The 17,961-nt window shown below is 39.2% G+C and overlaps 1 protein-coding gene and 1 pseudogene across 2 annotated transcripts; both read left to right on the plus strand.

The window, feature by feature from the left end:
* The first annotated feature begins 7,969 nt into the window (after nt 1-7,969).
* Nucleotides 7,970-10,352, plus strand: LOC111331365 (zinc finger MYM-type protein 1-like; annotated as a pseudogene).
* A 1,465-nt stretch (nt 10,353-11,817) lies between these two features.
* LOC111319265 (uncharacterized) lies at nt 11,818-16,036 on the plus strand. 2 transcript variants are annotated; one of them, XM_088745419.1, is made up of 4 exons: nt 11,818-12,856; nt 14,907-14,975; nt 15,494-15,601; nt 15,972-16,036. In XM_088745419.1, the coding sequence occupies exon 1, from the start codon at nt 11,853-11,855 to the stop codon at nt 12,636-12,638; it is 786 nt and encodes a 261-aa protein (XP_088601545.1). In that variant the 5' UTR covers nt 11,818-11,852; the 3' UTR covers nt 12,639-12,856; nt 14,907-14,975; nt 15,494-15,601; nt 15,972-16,036. The 2 variants fall into 2 exon arrangements, with proteins under 2 accessions (XP_088601545.1, XP_088601553.1); XM_088745427.1 differs by lacking the exon at nt 15,494-15,601.
* Nucleotides 16,037-17,961: the final 1,925 nt, after the last annotated feature.

The following is a 17,961-nucleotide window of genomic DNA, read 5'->3' on the forward strand; positions in this document are numbered from 1 at the left end:
AGCACGAAAAGCGATTCACACTAGAGAACGCCACGGCTGCGCAACTGACGCCGGTAAACAAAATTATCCCCAAGTTTGTACTGCAAAGGAACCCGGATATTAAAATTTATCAGAAACTGGATCATTGGATAATGCGATTCAAGACTTTTCATTGGCTTAGCCATTATGGTATATGAGCCAGTATACCATAAACTACGATATGGTAAGCGTACGCATAAGCTTAAAATTGAAAGGGAACTAAAAATGTAATAAAATTTAATAATTTAATGAAGCGTTTTTTAATAAAAAAATTATTCCACTCGCGTTTGTTGGATATGAGATGATTATAGCCAAATCGGCGCTACGCGCCTCGTTGGCTATCTATCATCTCATATCCAACGCGCGCTCGTGGAATAATCGTTAAATATCCCAGTGGAGGATGGTAAGTGAACTTAGACACCTACACATATTTCTACGCAAAATTTGGCCTCTTTAGGGCTCGGCTGATCTGCTTCAGTTTTTCTCAACTAATCTTTTCACTTGTTAATATGGACAGGACTTTTTGAAGCCCCTTGGTCAAAACCTATCTCAATTTGAGACTATTCAGTTCAATAATGTCGCTTGGAGAAGACAAACTGGCTGGTCAGCTAGGTTCCCGCGGGATCTAATCTCATTCTATCCATGCAGCAGGACGTATGGGGATCCTGGGTAAGCTTGGGCACCCTCGGGATCTGGTCCCGCTCTTTCTCACGGAACACGTGGAGACCCACGTTGGCATTTGATTCAGCAAGATCTGATCGGGCTGTATCCCCTACAACACGTTTGAATGACACAAAAGAACTGAGAACGAAAGAAAATGTTGAACATGGCGGTCGAAGTTCTGAAATTACAACTTATTGGGACTGTCTTCAAGGCCAGGTTGGTTATGGATGTACCAACTTGGGTATTACTGACTGCTCCTAAATGGAAGGGGAAGCAAATAGAATGGACCTCTAACTTAGTTATTTTGAATGCGTAGATCAGTTCGAAGATCAATTCGAAGATCATTTCGAAGCTTCGACACCGCCAGAGGCAACTCCCAGGGCATTTGAACTTTCGAAATTGGTTCGTTCAAATACCCTACCCAAGCCATTCGCTCACAGAAGTGAACTCTTTATCTTTAAACGCTTGATATTAAAAGATAAAACACTTTTATTCCGCCGAAATAATTATCCAAATTCTCCACCCTAGCCAGGTAAGGTTGGAATTCCCTACTTCCAGGGCACAGAGGACGCCAGTCAATTGCCTGTACGTTTTTCAGGGGAAGGGGTATGTAGCGTCTACGGTGACCAAAATCTAAATTCTCAAGTTCAAGGGCGTGTCGCTCCAAAGCGCGGTTAACGAGGTGTTTAGGACTATTTTACTGATCGACATAACGAACCAAAGTGGACAGTTTGCACGAATCTTTATTCTTGAAAGGCAATCGACCACGAACCACAATCAATGACGAAAATAACAATTATTCTTACAGTCAATCAATCTATCGAACGATCGATCGTAAACTGAAACAACAATACAACAAAGTTCTATCGATCTAATGAAAAGCCGCGGAATACATAATCAAAGAATCGCGTGTCAAATACTGGGCTCAAACGTCTATAACGAGACTAACAATACAAGTAAAACAGAACAGCCCATTGTTCTATCTAAATGATGGGCGTTCACTGACTCGCAAATTGGCACGACTTTGGCCTTTAAATCTTAAATCCATAGAGATCATTGCAATATTTGTTTGTATATTGTCACCCAACACTGAAAAGACTGGAAAGGAAAAAACAAAGTTACAAAGGTACTCACATATCGGTCCCGCATGTGCCATAGGTTGAGAAAACGAAAGGGCGAAAGTTTACCAAGGCTATTCAAAACTTACGAAGAACTGATTAAAGGGACGCTAAACTTGCCTTTTATATGCGCGTGTTGACGCTGAAAGGTCCGATTGCAAAACCAATAGGAATACAGAAAAACAGATAAGCATTGTAACTATGTGGCTATCTAAGATCATTCTGAAATTAGTGAACTAATCAATAATCAATCAAAAAATGAGCCTTTTGGCTAATGTCCTTAACAGGGTATGTTGAAGTTTTGATTGATCGGTGCGCATGCTCATACTGGGCGGTATTTAGCAGACTACAAATGGTCCTACATTCTGACCACACTCAGGCGAGATATTCAATGTGAAAGTTTTATTTAGGATGAGTCAGCCAGTCTTGTAGTATACGTATCCTACTACGATCTACTAATTTACTACAATCTACCAATTTACTATATGCAGAAAAAGGTCTAAACAAACTTGAGGTTGTCGTCAATGAAGAGTTATTAAAAATGTGTGAATGGCTGAATTATCTCTTAACGTATCTAAATCTAATTTCGTTATTTTTCATCCTTATCAACACAAACTATACCGAGAAGTAAACCTGAAAATACTTCATAATAACTCGGAGCATTTGGTATCTCTCGAACGTAAGACATATGTTAAATAGCTAGGTCTTCTAATTGACGGTAATCTCCCCTGGAAGCACCATATTGACTAGATTTCCACGAAAATAAGCAAAGGTATCGGTATTATTGCAAGGCTGAGACACTTGGTACCGCTCACTACTCTTATAAACATTTACCTCTCGCTCATCGAACCGTATATTTCCTATGGTCTCGTTGCTTGCATGGGCCCAAGCCGCAAATACTCATCTAAAGAAAATCGTTATTTTACAAAAGCGGGTTCTTCGTCTAATGCATTTTTCCGATTATACATCTCACAGTGCCTCTTTTTGGTCGTTCGGGAATTCTACCGATAAAAATGCTTTACTTCAAATTGGTTGCCTCTCTGTTACATGACATCAAAAAGCATTGTGCTCCTCTCAATATTTCTGAAGTTTTTACTCACTTTGAACAGGTTCATTCCAACTCTGCTCGTTTCTCATTAGCTGGAAGCTTTTATATGAAACAGGCGAAAACAACTGATCAGTTGTTTTCCTTTTCTAGAGTTGGTGCGAAAATATGGAATGGCATCCTCCCTGAACTTCGTAAGCTAAGGAAAGCACCTTTTAAACGTAAGCTAACTCACCTGCTTTTGAAAATCCTTGAAATTGAGGAGATGAATGTTGACTTGCCCTACGTTGACCTTTCTAGCTTATATTTGTGTTTCAACTGATTAGCTCTTTGACCTGTTAAAAATCCCTTGTGTGACTGGCTCAGTTAAAACCTTTAACATGATTATCACTACTATTAAATATTATTTATTTTTATCTGTCCATTTATTTATTTATTTAATTGCTGTGTGTGTGTGTGTATGTGTGTGTGTATGTATGTGTGTGTAGGTGTGTGTAGGTGTGTGTATGTGTGTGTATGTGTGTGTTTATGTGTGTGTATGTGTGTATGTGTGTATGTGTGTGTGTGTATGTGTGTGTGTGTGTATGTGTGTGTGTGTATGCATGTGTGTGTATGTGTGTGTGTGTGTGTGTGTGTGTGTGTGTGTGTGTGTGTGTGTGTGTGTGTGTGTGTGAGAGCCTATACAGTGTCTGTTTAGGTAGCCCGCCTAGAACTGCGGGCTACAAAGGCCTTTATTTCTTTAATTTTAAAAAATAAAGTCAATGCTGTTGTTGTTGTTGATCTGCAATGTGCTGTTAGTATTCACTGAAACTGAAGGGTTATACAAAAATAGCTTGTGCTACGCCAGATACGAAAAACCACTAAAAAAACCACTCTTTAGAAGTGGCCAAAAAATATGTGGAAACGTATTCCTCATCCAATGCAGCAGCACTATACCCCGAGGAAAGGGTTATTAAAGTAAACCTAGTTATTCTATTAATCACACAGAAAATTCAATGAAAGCAGTGATATTTTATAGAGAGTTGTAAAACAAACTTACATAAAAAAGAAAAAAAAGAAAGTGGTCAAACCTAAGACTGACCGACCCAGAATGACTTGATTTTCCTGCGAAACGCTTAAATAATCCGAAACTACCGTGATGCTCTTCAACGTGCCGTCAGGATATAATTGCTGACTAATTCGTTCCCATGTCACTCAAACGTCAGAAATTACATTTTTCGGCTAAGGCCTAGTCCACACGTATCCGGATATTTCGAAAACGGAGATTTTTTTCTCCGTTTGCAGCCCTGTCCACACGTAAACGGCGTTTTTGGCGACAAATACGGAATATTTTTAAATACGATCTCCAGACTGTAGATGTTTAAAAACGGAGATTTATTGTATTCGTGTAGACGGTGGAAAACAAAGGTTTTTGAATACGACGACGTCAAAGTTAGGGTCTAGTGCGTGGTGGGACAACTTCGTTTACAGAATCGTCATCAACGAGGAGTGAGTAACTTTCAAAAGTAGTTCAAAGTTCATCGTCTGACCACAAGAACGAGTCCGTCATCCCTTTCCCTTTCGATTTACTTGCCTGTTTGGAAGATTTTGGCGTTTCATTACTTGTTTTTCGGAAGAAATTGGGATCTTAACAGCCTGAATTACAGAAATAAAGCGGAGAAATTCACACGAGGAGAACCCAAACAAAGATCGGGGAGGCTAGTTGGGATTCTTAACAATGTTATGTTCAATTCGAATTATTTGTTTATAGCCCACAATGTAAACTACTGGGTTACCAGTAATTAAGTTAGCTATTAAAGTTAATTAATTAATTAATTTATTTATTTAAGATGGCGGCAAACTCTCTGATTTTCGCAGGCTTATTCTTATCACAGTGCGCATGCGCAATTAGCCTGTGCATGCTCCGTATGTAAAGTCTAGCGTATTTATAACGTAGTCGCGTTTACATGTGGACGGGCAAATACGATTGTAATACGGTTCGTGTGGACGCGGCTGTTTTCGAAATCCAGAGAAAAAAATCTCCGTTTTCGAAAATATCCGGATACGTGTGGACTAGGCCTAAGTCCGGCTGCACCAGATAAAGAAAAAAAATCAGTTGCGGAGCTCTGGGAGTGAGGTGCAGCACGTTGAAATCCAATTTTTTTCTCACTGAGTTTTTTTTTGACTTGTGCAACGGACTTTGCCGAAAAGCAGGGACTAATCGTAGTCGGGAGCCATTTACGCAAATATTTTACCTTCACCCTCCCCTCTTTGGTTCTGCAAGGGATCGGAGAGAAGACTGGTAATTAAAGGTCGAAGGAGCACGATGTCGAGCTCAGAGAAAGAAAACACCATCATTTGGCATGAAACTTTTTGAGAAAATGGCTCTTCAGCATCACATGGCTTCTAAATGACATAGATCTTCATATGATTCCTTCCTCCAGATACCACGGGAGTGGTCACAGAGGCTTAAAAAAACACAAAAATCGCGAATGTTGATGTATACACTATCACCGCTGAACAACAAAACATCTAAAAGTCGTTCAGGCAAGGTATTTCTCAAGGCTGTTCTGCTTTTCTTTTTCATTTGATTTCTTAAGCCGTTTTTCCCGTTAAATTTATTTTCATGCGTGGAAAGGTATTGTTGAATTCGTTTAAAATTATTTTACTACCTCAACGCGGGAAATTTAAATATTTTCCTTAGAGCACTGCACCTAAATGGCTGCATCTGTTGCAGACGGTAGATAACTGTATTTGCGGTATACTTTCCATTGTAGCCAGCATACAATATAGGTGAATCTTGTGTAGACAATGTCAATAGTTGTATCCATTTCAGACAGAGTAGATAGCTGTAAGTAACTAGTGTAGACTCTGCTTATTTAACAATTGGTTGATGCTTAGATATACATGCATTAATGAGCAAGCGTGAGGTCAAGATGGCTGGAAATTAGTAAGGTTCTGCTTTTTATGTTTTAGTGGACGGAGACCAAGTCAAGGTCCATGAAACTGCAAAAACACTGGCTAATATCCAGCCATTTTGATCGAACAAGCTTGGGAAATAAAGGATTTATTATATAGCAAAAAGATTTCTTATTGTAGAGAATCAAGAATTCATAGGTGTACAAGGCAGGGGGAGGCTGCAGCCTCCCCAGCTGCAGAAATTATGTAATTTTTTGGTCAAAACGCTCTTAATTCGGGCAATGACACTTGGGAGAAAACATTAGAAAATAATGCTGTTGGTGTGATTTCCAGAGGTTGTAAATAAAGTTTCTAGTTAATTACTTTTCAGGTGATTAGATGCCCGAAGGTGGTGTCTTCAGAGATTTTTTAATTTGAATTCATGTAAAATGTAAAGTGTATCATTTTGCTAACATCTGCTGCAGTTCATGCCTAATTTTCGCGCCAATTTCGCGGAGATCGGGAAAACATTTTGACGAGTTCACATGAAGGTTTAGGTTTCCTCAATGAAGTTCATTTGATTCTTTGTGAAGTCCGTGGAGTTGAAAGGTTCAAGAAAACGGGAAAAGCTGAGGTGACTAAAGGTCAAGCAGCCGTCAAGGTCAATAAGGTGAAAGGTAAATACTACACAAATTCCATTTAGTAATTCATTTATTCTGTTTAATCGATTCTATCCTTAAATCTCAGCATTAAAGTATCACATAATACAAGCTGATGTCACCCACCTGGTGACTACCAGGTATTGACAGCTTTTTCGGCCTTTATTGTCCCTAAATGAAATGATATGTGGTATCTGGTAAAGACTCCTGGAACTGAATATTATTTATTCGTATATTAGTGTACTGCATTTGGCAGACATTATCTTCATCATTATTCATATTTATTCATCGGTGTAGTTTTGCTAATTTAAATTTTTGTTCGATGTTGACATACTGCACTTCAACATGCTAAAAGGCAGAATACCCGCTTTTCAAAATGGATCTGGTGATGGATCAAGAGCCTGATAGAAGAAAAAGAAAACGCCCTTATCATCAACACGTTATTTATGCAGAATGTAAGAGAGAAGTTGATTCTGATTATAAAGATAATCATGCCATGACTGTGCATAAAGGCAAGAAAGTAGCTTTTGTGATGGTGCGCGAGTGCAATCAGAGTCAACTTGCTTTTTCTAATAAAAGCTCCATGGAGTCGCAGCTGTCAAAGAAGCTTTTCAGAGCTGTCGTTCAGCTTGATGCTCATGACAACGAAGGTATTAAGAATGAACATACGGTGACCACTCACAAGCCACTACCAGGAATTGGTTCAATAGTCTTCGAGGATAGTCAGAATGACAAATTACAGTCAAATCCATCCCGTGACGGTCACACTATTGAAAGCAAAGTAGAGCCCATTCCTCCAAGATCAGAAGCACCACTTAGTTCCTGTTCGAATGTACAAACCCATTACATCGACGCAGTTGAAATTTCACTTGTGCCAGTGGTGTTGGAACTAGATGACCCAGATGTGTTTGTTCCTCTTCAGGAATCTATTAGAGAACCTGAGCCCTCCCCACCTCAAACTGTCGAAGTAGCGATGGAGCCTGAAGTCAGTGAGATGATCATGCTGTCACAAAGAGATGATAGTACAGTAGGTGAATTAAGGCCAGCCACAAGTGATGGGCCTCAGCAACCGGTTCTTTCCGAATACAACCCACAAAACTTTGGAAATGAAACATTCACCAGAGATTTCCAGCCAAAGTGGTTCAAACCATATCCTTGGTTGAACTACTCAGTAGATAGAAAGGTAGGAACTTGCTATGTGTGTTCCACGTTTACATTTTCCAATTGGAAGAAACCTGAGTGCCAAAACACCATCAAAGTGAGAAGCACTCATTGGCAATGAGGCGATGACAAAGTGGCTGGATTACCGCCAGATGCAGAGGAGATCCTCATCTATAATCAGCGTCATGGATGATGGACATCAGAAATGCATCCAACATAATTGCAAGCTTTTACGTGTAATCATTGAATGTCTTTTTTACACTGCCCAGCAAAACATCGCTCAAAGAGGTCATAAGGAGGATTGATCTAACCTTGAAGAAACATTGAACACTCAGTTACAAAACCACGCTCAGTGGACTTCGCCAATCATCCAGAATGAACTGCTAGAAATTTTTGCTGACCTCATAATTGCACTTATCTGTAAGGACGTAAGAGAGAGCAGTCGGTACAGGATTATAATTGATGAAACGTCTGATATAAGCCGAGACGAGCAAGTGTCATTTTGTCTCAGCTATACAGTGAACAGTAAGTAAGAAGCATTTGTTGGAATTCATGCAACGAATACAACAGATGGTGAAACTCTTTACAAACTAGTCAAAGAAGTTATCAACAAGCTGCAGTTAGAGCTTGAGAATATCATGGGTGAATGCTTTGACGGTGCAAGTAACATGAGTGGTAAGTAACATAAGGGACTCAGTGCGCAAATGAAAGAGTGCTCTCCTCTTGCAATATATGTGCACTGCTATGGCTACTTGTTAAATTTGGCACTGCAAGACACCATGACAGCAGTGGAACCATTGCAAAATACTCTAGGCACAATCCAGAGCCTGTACAATTTTCTAGAGGCTAGCCCAAAATGGCATGCTTTGTTTGGAGACATAGAAACTGAAGAATGTAGCTTGCTTACTACTTTGAAGTCTCAAAGTGTAACAAGATGGTCATGTTGATGGGAAGGGGTGAAAGCCGTCGACCAACAGCTCACGCGAATAGTGAAAGCATTGCTAGTATTATCCACCAACAGGGATGCTAAAACATGCTCGGAAAGTCGTTCACGTTTGCATGGAATCTGTGATTTCCAGTTCGTCCTTGGCCTGTGTGTTTTAAAGATTATTTTATCAAATACGAGTAGCCTGAGTACTTACCTTCAGGGAAAGACTGTGGATGTTATTGCAGCAAGATGGAATGCCAATTTGACCTTGGAGACCCTATGAAGCTGCCGAAATGATGAGAGCTTTACCTTAGTCTGGAAACTTAGTGAAAATATTGGTGTTAAGATGAAATCCTGGATTGTTGAATCAGATTTTTTATTCCACGATGTTCATGTGCCATGACAACCCTCAACACATTTACAGGCATTAGTTGGGGAAAACTAAAATGCCAACTGGTGCTGCTGGTCCGTCATCGAAACCAGAGGATTACCATAGAGTCAACACCTTTTTCACCTCTCTGGATAAGGTCCTGGCCAAAATTGAGAATCGGTTCTGCGGAAATGACCAAGATGTTCTTTGTGCATTAGGTGATGTCACTCTAAGTGATTCCCCTGCCAGGGGTAGCTTTGACCTAATTCCTGGTTACTATAATTTTGAGAAGGAGCTACTTCAGGCATACCAATGCCTGTTCAATTGATTCAAGAAAACACACGTGGAAAAATCAATTAAGACAGCGGCAGAAGTCATTGACGTATTGCATGAAAACAGCCTTTATGAAATTACACCAGAGTTCTCAAAGGTGGCGTCCATTTTGGCCATCATTCCCACAACATCATGCTTAGCGGAATGTTCGTTCAGTGGACTCTGGCAGTTGAAGACTTACCATCGTAACACCATGGGGCAGCATAGACTCAAATAACCTCGCTATCATCTGTATTGAGTGCATCTATGGAAATCAAGTCATTGTCCACAGTATGGACAAGATAATTGACATTTTCGGACAATGCCATGGAAGGAAGAACTTTTTCTTTTGATACATTTTAGATAACATTGAGACTGTTCATAGAATTATGTAAGCAAACTTTCAATTGAGTGATTTTTCCAATGATAACAGTTTCATTTGATGGGAAAAATTAATGGTGAACTTCTGCGTTTGCATCCTGATTTCAACCCTTACTCTTTCAGGCATTGCGTAGTCAGTTTTTTTGGTAAGGAAGTCACCGCCCCCCCAAGTCCAAAGGTACCCATACGCCTATGGCAAGAATCACTTGTGTATTTTGAGAGCCATGGATGATGTTTGATGAAAATAAAAGGAAAAGGTTTAAAGAGTTGGACTAAATTGTTGTGATATCAAAAAATAAGCTGTCATGTATGTTTTGTTACAGGTGGCTGATATAGAGAGAAAAGTTAAGTGGATTTTAGCCTCAAGTACAAGCAGTTGAAGCATTTTGCAGGTAGGCTTACATGATAATGATAAGCAATGCTTTAACTGAGCATATCAAATTGATGAATCAATACAATTATTTCAATACTTACCAGTATTTATTTGTGTTCATGTTACTCTTGATATAAAAGTAAACTCAGGTGTATGTGTGAGGCATTGTGGCCTCAAGGGATCGGAGAGAAGACTGGTAATTAAAGGTCGAAGGAGCACGATGTCGAGCTCAGAGAAAGAAAACACCATCATTTGGCATGAAACTTTTTGAGAAAATGGCTCTTCAGCATCACATGGCTTCTAAATGACATAGATCTTCATATGATTCCTTCCTCCAGATACCACGGGAGTGGTCACAGAGGCTTAAAAAAACACAAAAATCGCGAATGTTGATGTATACACTATCACCGCTGAACAACAAAACATCTAAAAGTCGTTCAGGCAAGGTATTTCTCAAGGCTGTTCTGCTTTTCTTTTTCATTTGATTTCTTAAGCCGTTTTTCCCGTTAAATTTATTTTCATGCGTGGAAAGGTATTGTTGAATTCGTTTAAAATTATTTTACTACCTCAACGCGGGAAATTTAAATATTTTCCTTAGAGCACTGCACCTAAATGGCTGCATCTGTTGCAGACGGTAGATAACTGTATTTGCGGTATACTTTCCATTGTAGCCAGCATACAATATAGGTGAATCTTGTGTAGACAATGTCAATAGTTGTATCCATTTCAGACAGAGTAGATAGCTGTAAGTAACTAGTGTAGACTCTGCTTATTTAACAATTGGTTGATGCTTAGATATACATGCATTAATGAGCAAGCGTGAGGTCAAGATGGCTGGAAATTAGTAAGGTTCTGCTTTTTATGTTTTAGTGGACGGAGACCAAGTCAAGGTCCATGAAACTGCAAAAACACTGGCTAATATCCAGCCATTTTGATCGAACAAGCTTGGGAAATAAAGGATTTATTATATAGCAAAAAGATTTCTTATTGTAGAGAATCAAGAATTCATAGGTGTACAAGGCAGGGGGAGGCTGCAGCCTCCCCAGCTGCAGAAATTATGTAATTTTTTGGTCAAAACGCTCTTAATTCGGGCAATGACACTTGGGAGAAAACATTAGAAAATAATGCTGTTGGTGTGATTTCCAGAGGTTGTAAATAAAGTTTCTAGTTAATTACTTTTCAGGTGATTAGATGCCCGAAGGTGGTGTCTTCAGAGATTTTTTAATTTGAATTCATGTAAAATGTAAAGTGTATCATTTTGCTAACATCTGCTGCAGTTCATGCCTAATTTTCGCGCCAATTTCGCGGAGATCGGGAAAACATTTTGACGAGTTCACATGAAGGTTTAGGTTTCCTCAATGAAGTTCATTTGATTCTTTGTGAAGTCCGTGGAGTTGAAAGGTTCAAGAAAACGGGAAAAGCTGAGGTGACTAAAGGTCAAGCAGCCGTCAAGGTCAATAAGGTGAAAGGTAAATACTACACAAATTCCATTTAGTAATTCATTTATTCTGTTTAATCGATTCTATCCTTAAATCTCAGCATTAAAGTATCACATAATACAAGCTGATGTCACCCACCTGGTGACTACCAGGTATTGACAGCTTTTTCGGCCTTTATTGTCCCTAAATGAAATGATATGTGGTATCTGGTAAAGACTCCTGGAACTGAATATTATTTATTCGTATATTAGTGTACTGCATTTGGCAGACATTATCTTCATCATTATTCATATTTATTCATCGGTGTAGTTTTGCTAATTTAAATTTTTGTTCGATGTTGACATACTGCACTTCAACATGCTAAAAGGCAGAATACCCGCTTTTCAAAATGGATCTGGTGATGGATCAAGAGCCTGATAGAAGAAAAAGAAAACGCCCTTATCATCAACACGTTATTTATGCAGAATGTAAGAGAGAAGTTGATTCTGATTATAAAGATAATCATGCCATGACTGTGCATAAAGGCAAGAAAGTAGCTTTTGTGATGGTGCGCGAGTGCAATCAGAGTCAACTTGCTTTTTCTAATAAAAGCTCCATGGAGTCGCAGCTGTCAAAGAAGCTTTTCAGAGCTGTCGTTCAGCTTGATGCTCATGACAACGAAGGTATTAAGAATGAACATACGGTGACCACTCACAAGCCACTACCAGGAATTGGTTCAATAGTCTTCGAGGATAGTCAGAATGACAAATTACAGTCAAATCCATCCCGTGACGGTCACACTATTGAAAGCAAAGTAGAGCCCATTCCTCCAAGATCAGAAGCACCACTTAGTTCCTGTTCGAATGTACAAACCCATTACATCGACGCAGTTGAAATTTCACTTGTGCCAGTGGTGTTGGAACTAGATGACCCAGATGTGTTTGTTCCTCTTCAGGAATCTATTAGAGAACCTGAGCCCTCCCCACCTCAAACTGTCGAAGTAGCGATGGAGCCTGAAGTCAGTGAGATGATCATGCTGTCACAAAGAGATGATAGTACAGTAGGTGAATTAAGGCCAGCCACAAGTGATGGGCCTCAGCAACCGGTTCTTTCCGAATACAACCCACAAAACTTTGGAAATGAAACATTCACCAGAGATTTCCAGCCAAAGTGGTTCAAACCATATCCTTGGTTGAACTACTCAGTAGATAGAAAGGTAGGAACTTGCTATGTGTGTTCCACGTTTACATTTTCCAATTGGAAGAAACCTGAGTGCCAAAACACCATCAAAGTGAGAAGCACTCATTGGCAATGAGGCGATGACAAAGTGGCTGGATTACCGCCAGATGCAGAGGAGATCCTCATCTATAATCAGCGTCATGGATGATGGACATCAGAAGTGCATCCAACATAATTGCAAGCTTTTACGTGTAATCATTGAATGTCTTTTTTACACTGCCCAGCAAAACATCGCTCAAAGAGGTCATAAGGAGGATTGATCTAACCTTGGACAAAGATCAGATGTCAACAGGGGTAATTTTCTGGAACTTTTGCACCTTCGATGTAAAGATATTCCTTGGCTTGAAGAAACATTGAACACTCAGTTACAAAACCACGCTCAGTGGACTTCGCCAATCATCCAGAATGAACTGCTAGAAATTTTTGCTGACCTCATAATTGCACTTATCTGTAAGGACGTAAGAGAGAGCAGTCGGTACAGGATTATAATTGATGAAACGTCTGATATAAGCCGAGACGAGCAAGTGTCATTTTGTCTCAGCTATACAGTGAACAGTAAGTAAGAAGCATTTGTTGGAATTCATGCAACGAATACAACAGATGGTGAAACTCTTTACAAACTAGTCAAAGAAGTTATCAACAAGCTGCAGTTAGAGCTTGAGAATATCATGGGTGAATGCTTTGACGGTGCAAGTAACATGAGTGGTAAGTAACATAAGGGACTCAGTGCGCAAATGAAAGAGTGCTCTCCTCTTGCAATATATGTGCACTGCTATGGCTACTTGTTAAATTTGGCACTGCAAGACACCATGACAGCAGTGGAACCATTGCAAAATACTCTAGGCACAATCCAGAGCCTGTACAATTTTCTAGAGGCTAGCCCAAAATGGCATGCTTTGTTTGGAGACATAGAAACTGAAGAATGTAGCTTGCTTACTACTTTGAAGTCTCAAAGTGTAACAAGATGGTCATGTTGATGGGAAGGGGTGAAAGCCGTCGACCAACAGCTCACGCGAATAGTGAAAGCATTGCTAGTATTATCCACCAACAGGGATGCTAAAACATGCTCGGAAAGTCGTTCACGTTTGCATGGAATCTGTGATTTCCAGTTCGTCCTTGGCCTGTGTGTTTTAAAGATTATTTTATCAAATACGAGTAGCCTGAGTACTTACCTTCAGGGAAAGACTGTGGATGTTATTGCAGCAAGATGGAATGCCAATTTGACCTTGGAGACCCTATGAAGCTGCCGAAATGATGAGAGCTTTACCTTAGTCTGGAAACTTAGTGAAAATATTGGTGTTAAGATGAAATCCTGGATTGTTGAATCAGATTTTTTATTCCACGATGTTCATGTGCCATGACAACCCTCAACACATTTACAGGCATTAGTTGGGGAAAACTAAAATGCCAACTGGTGCTGCTGGTCCGTCATCGAAACCAGAGGATTACCATAGAGTCAACACCTTTTTCACCTCTCTGGATAAGGTCCTGGCCAAAATTGAGAATCGGTTCTGCGGAAATGACCAAGATGTTCTTTGTGCATTAGGTGATGTCACTCTAAGTGATTCCCCTGCCAGGGGTAGCTTTGACCTAATTCCTGGTTACTATAATTTTGAGAAGGAGCTACTTCAGGCATACCAATGCCTGTTCAATTGATTCAAGAAAACACACGTGGAAAAATCAATTAAGACAGCGGCAGAAGTCATTGACGTATTGCATGAAAACAGCCTTTATGAAATTACACCAGAGTTCTCAAAGGTGGCGTCCATTTTGGCCATCATTCCCACAACATCATGCTTAGCGGAATGTTCGTTCAGTGGACTCTGGCAGTTGAAGACTTACCATCGTAACACCATGGGGCAGCATAGACTCAAATAACCTCGCTATCATCTGTATTGAGTGCATCTATGGAAATCAAGTCATTGTCCACAGTATGGACAAGATAATTGACATTTTCGGACAATGCCATGGAAGGAAGAACTTTTTCTTTTGATACATTTTAGATAACATTGAGACTGTTCATAGAATTATGTAAGCAAACTTTCAATTGAGTGATTTTTCCAATGATAACAGTTTCATTTGATGGGAAAAATTAATGGTGAACTTCTGCGTTTGCATCCTGATTTCAACCCTTACTCTTTCAGGCATTGCGTAGTCAGTTTTTTTGGTAAGGAAGTCACCGCCCCCCCAAGTCCAAAGGTACCCATATGCCTATGGCAAGAATCACTTGTGTATTTTGAGAGCCATGGATGATGTTTGATGAAAATAAAAGGAAAAGGTTTAAAGAGTTGGACTAAATTGTTGTGATATCAAAAAATAAGCTGTCATGTATGTTTTGTTACAGGTGGCTGATATAGAGAGAAAAGTTAAGTGGATTTTAGCCTCAAGTACAAGCAGTTGAAGCATTTTGCAGGTAGGCTTACATGATAATGATAAGCAATGCTTTAACTGAGCATATCAAATTGATGAATCAATACAATTATTTCAATACTTACCAGTATTTATTTGTGTTCATGTTACTCTTGATATAAAAGTAAACTCAGGTGTATGTGTGAGGCATTGTGGCCTCATGGTTAGTGTCCTCAACTCTGGATCAAGTGGTCTGGGATCGAGCCTTGGAAGGGAACATTGTGTTGCATTCTTAGGCAAGACACTTTACTTTCACAGTGCCTCTCTCCACCCAGATGTTTAAATGGGTACTGGCAAATTTAGTGCTGGGGTAACCCTGCAATAGACTAACATCCAGGGGTAAGCAGAAACACTCCTAGCCACTTCGTGCTACAGAAACCAGAGTTAAGTGCCTGCCAGATGAGCCACTTGGCTCGTTAACAGACTTCACCTTTACCTTATACATGCGTATAAGCCATACCATTTTTACCATTTAATGTTCCTAACAAATCAAGGGTGTGGCTAATCTGTGATAACATTTAGGGAAGGTGCCAAAAGCAAAAGAGATGCACCAGCCCCAAGCACGAAATTCATAATTATGAAAAGTAATAGACAAAAGCCAGCTTGTGCAATTAGCTGAACAACCAGCAGGTAAATCATTTATTCAGCATCTTTTATTCTTTTCTCAAAAGTTAACAAGAAATAGCTGGTAAACACTGATCACTGGTAGATATTTTAGAACAAGACACTCTGCAGGCTTGCTTCTCCACTTAATGTGAATAACTTTAAATTTTATGACATGTTAAACTCAAGGCATTAGGAAAAAAAATTGTTTTCAAAGTTTCCATGATGTGCAGGTCACCCCTCTTAATTAAGGTATTTCTCTACGGAAAAGTTATTTTTCATCATATGTTGGTGAGATGCCATGGTGAAATTGTGAGATGTCTATTCTCTTGTGTGATGTTATGGCATGTGTGATATTTTAGCAAGAACTGAAAAGTTATACCTTTATCTCATACAGAGCAAGACGATAAGATTGCAAGATTGATTTGTCAAAGTGCTGACTTAAGGATAAAACTGACACAGGTAATTTTTTTTTTAAGTAGTGTATTTATTTTAATGTAATATTCAAATGAGCAATGTTCCTCTCCTATATTGACTGTGTAACAAGGCTATTTTTCTGTGATTATTTCAAGCCATGGAGGACCATGTGGAACAATCATGCAGATTTTTAACCTTTGAAAAAGTGCAGGGGATCTTTGTAAAGCTGTTTGAATTAAACATGCACATAACCTGTGTTAAAACTGACAGCTAGAACAGCAAAACACTTTAATTTATACCGTAAAACTCAATGATTTCTTTTGAAAGTGTCATTGAATGATTTCTTTGTTTCTTTCCCTAGAAAAAGATATTCTTCTTTTAGTCTCACTAAGTTTTTGTGAGTGCAGCTGAGTTCATGAGATAAGTATTGACCTAGATAAAATAAAATACATAAATCTTGTCAAACGTTTTGTCATGTTAAGTATCACTGAGTATTTTTACAAGTCATGCTGTATTTTGACAAGACCAAAGGATGAGTCAAAATATAAACAATGAGTAAAAATACTTAGCAATATTACACAACAAAACATCTAATAAGAGATTTATTATCCAACATGCCAAATTGTTATGTCAATTGGGGATGAATTTTGTGGATATTAATTTATGGGGAGTGCATGACAGAAGTATGTGAAGTAGAATGGAATTGGCACATTGTTGTGTTCCTGTTTCTATTTTCTTCAAAAAATGATGAAATTTCCTGGTTGTTTAACTGCTTTTCTTCATTCAATTTATCTTGTAAACTTGGATCAGTATTCACCAGCCATAATCCAACTCTTCATTGTCAGAAACATAATTTAAAGTGTTTGCCATTTTTTCAATCCAATTTGTCACTTGCACGGTGCGAGAAAACCTGTCTAACCAGCTCTTTGGAGTACAAATACTGAGAGATATTTGTAATTGTTTTGGGCATTATTTATACCCTATGAAGCAAAGTTGGATAATAAAAAATAATATTGCAAAGTAAAAAGCTCAAAAATTTACACAAACACTTGGTCCTACTTTAAAGGGAAAGAAAACTGTTTTAGACACTGGAGTGTGCTAAACTGAAGTTTAACTTTGCAAAAGACAAAGGATGCTCCATGCAAATCTACTACCAGTAGACATATCACCCAAACAATCTTTCTTCCTTTCGTTGAGCAGTGATGCAAAGACTTGGTCCCCAAAAAGGAGGAATAAACTGTTTCGGACACTGGACTGTCTTTTGTGCTAATCCTGAAGGTGTTTGACTTGCACAAGAGGTGGGTGACTCAATTCTGACCCACTAAAGGTTGGTATTTCCCAAACAATCTCTTCCATAGTCTTGATCTGTGATGCAAAGACCTGGTCACCGAAAAAGAGGAAAAACTGTTTCAGAAACTGGACTGTCTTTATGTGCTGATAAGGTGTTTGACTTTGTACAAGAGATGGGTGACTTAAAGCTGACCACTTAGGAGTTGGCCTCACCCTATAAAACTCCTCCTTAGTCTTGATCTGTGATGCAAAGACTTGGTCCTTAAAAACTGAAGAGCAAAAACTTTTGGAAACCGGACTGTCTTTTTGCGCTGATCAGGTGTTTGACTTTGTACAAGAGATGGGTGGCTTAAAGCTGACCACTAAGGAGTTGACCTCACCCTACAAAACTCTTCCTTAGTCTTAATCTATGATGCAAAGACTTGGTCCCCAAAAAGAGAAAAAACTGTTCTAGACACTGGACCGTCTTAATGCTCTAATCGGGTGTTTGACTTTGTACAAGAGAGTGACTCACTAAGGTGTCAGTGTCACGCAACAAATTTCTGAAAAGATTTGAAGATACTCAATTTCTGTTTTATATAGAAAAGCTTATAGACAAACTGAAGGGTAATGTTTATAGATTTCTGTATCTTTCAACCCTGATACAGGACCCAAGCAAGAGTGCGGACACTGATTGTTCA

The sequence above is a fragment of the Stylophora pistillata genome, chromosome 1, assembly GCF_964205215.1.
Source record: "Stylophora pistillata chromosome 1, jaStyPist1.2, whole genome shotgun sequence".
NCBI lineage: Eukaryota > Metazoa > Cnidaria > Anthozoa > Scleractinia > Pocilloporidae > Stylophora > Stylophora pistillata.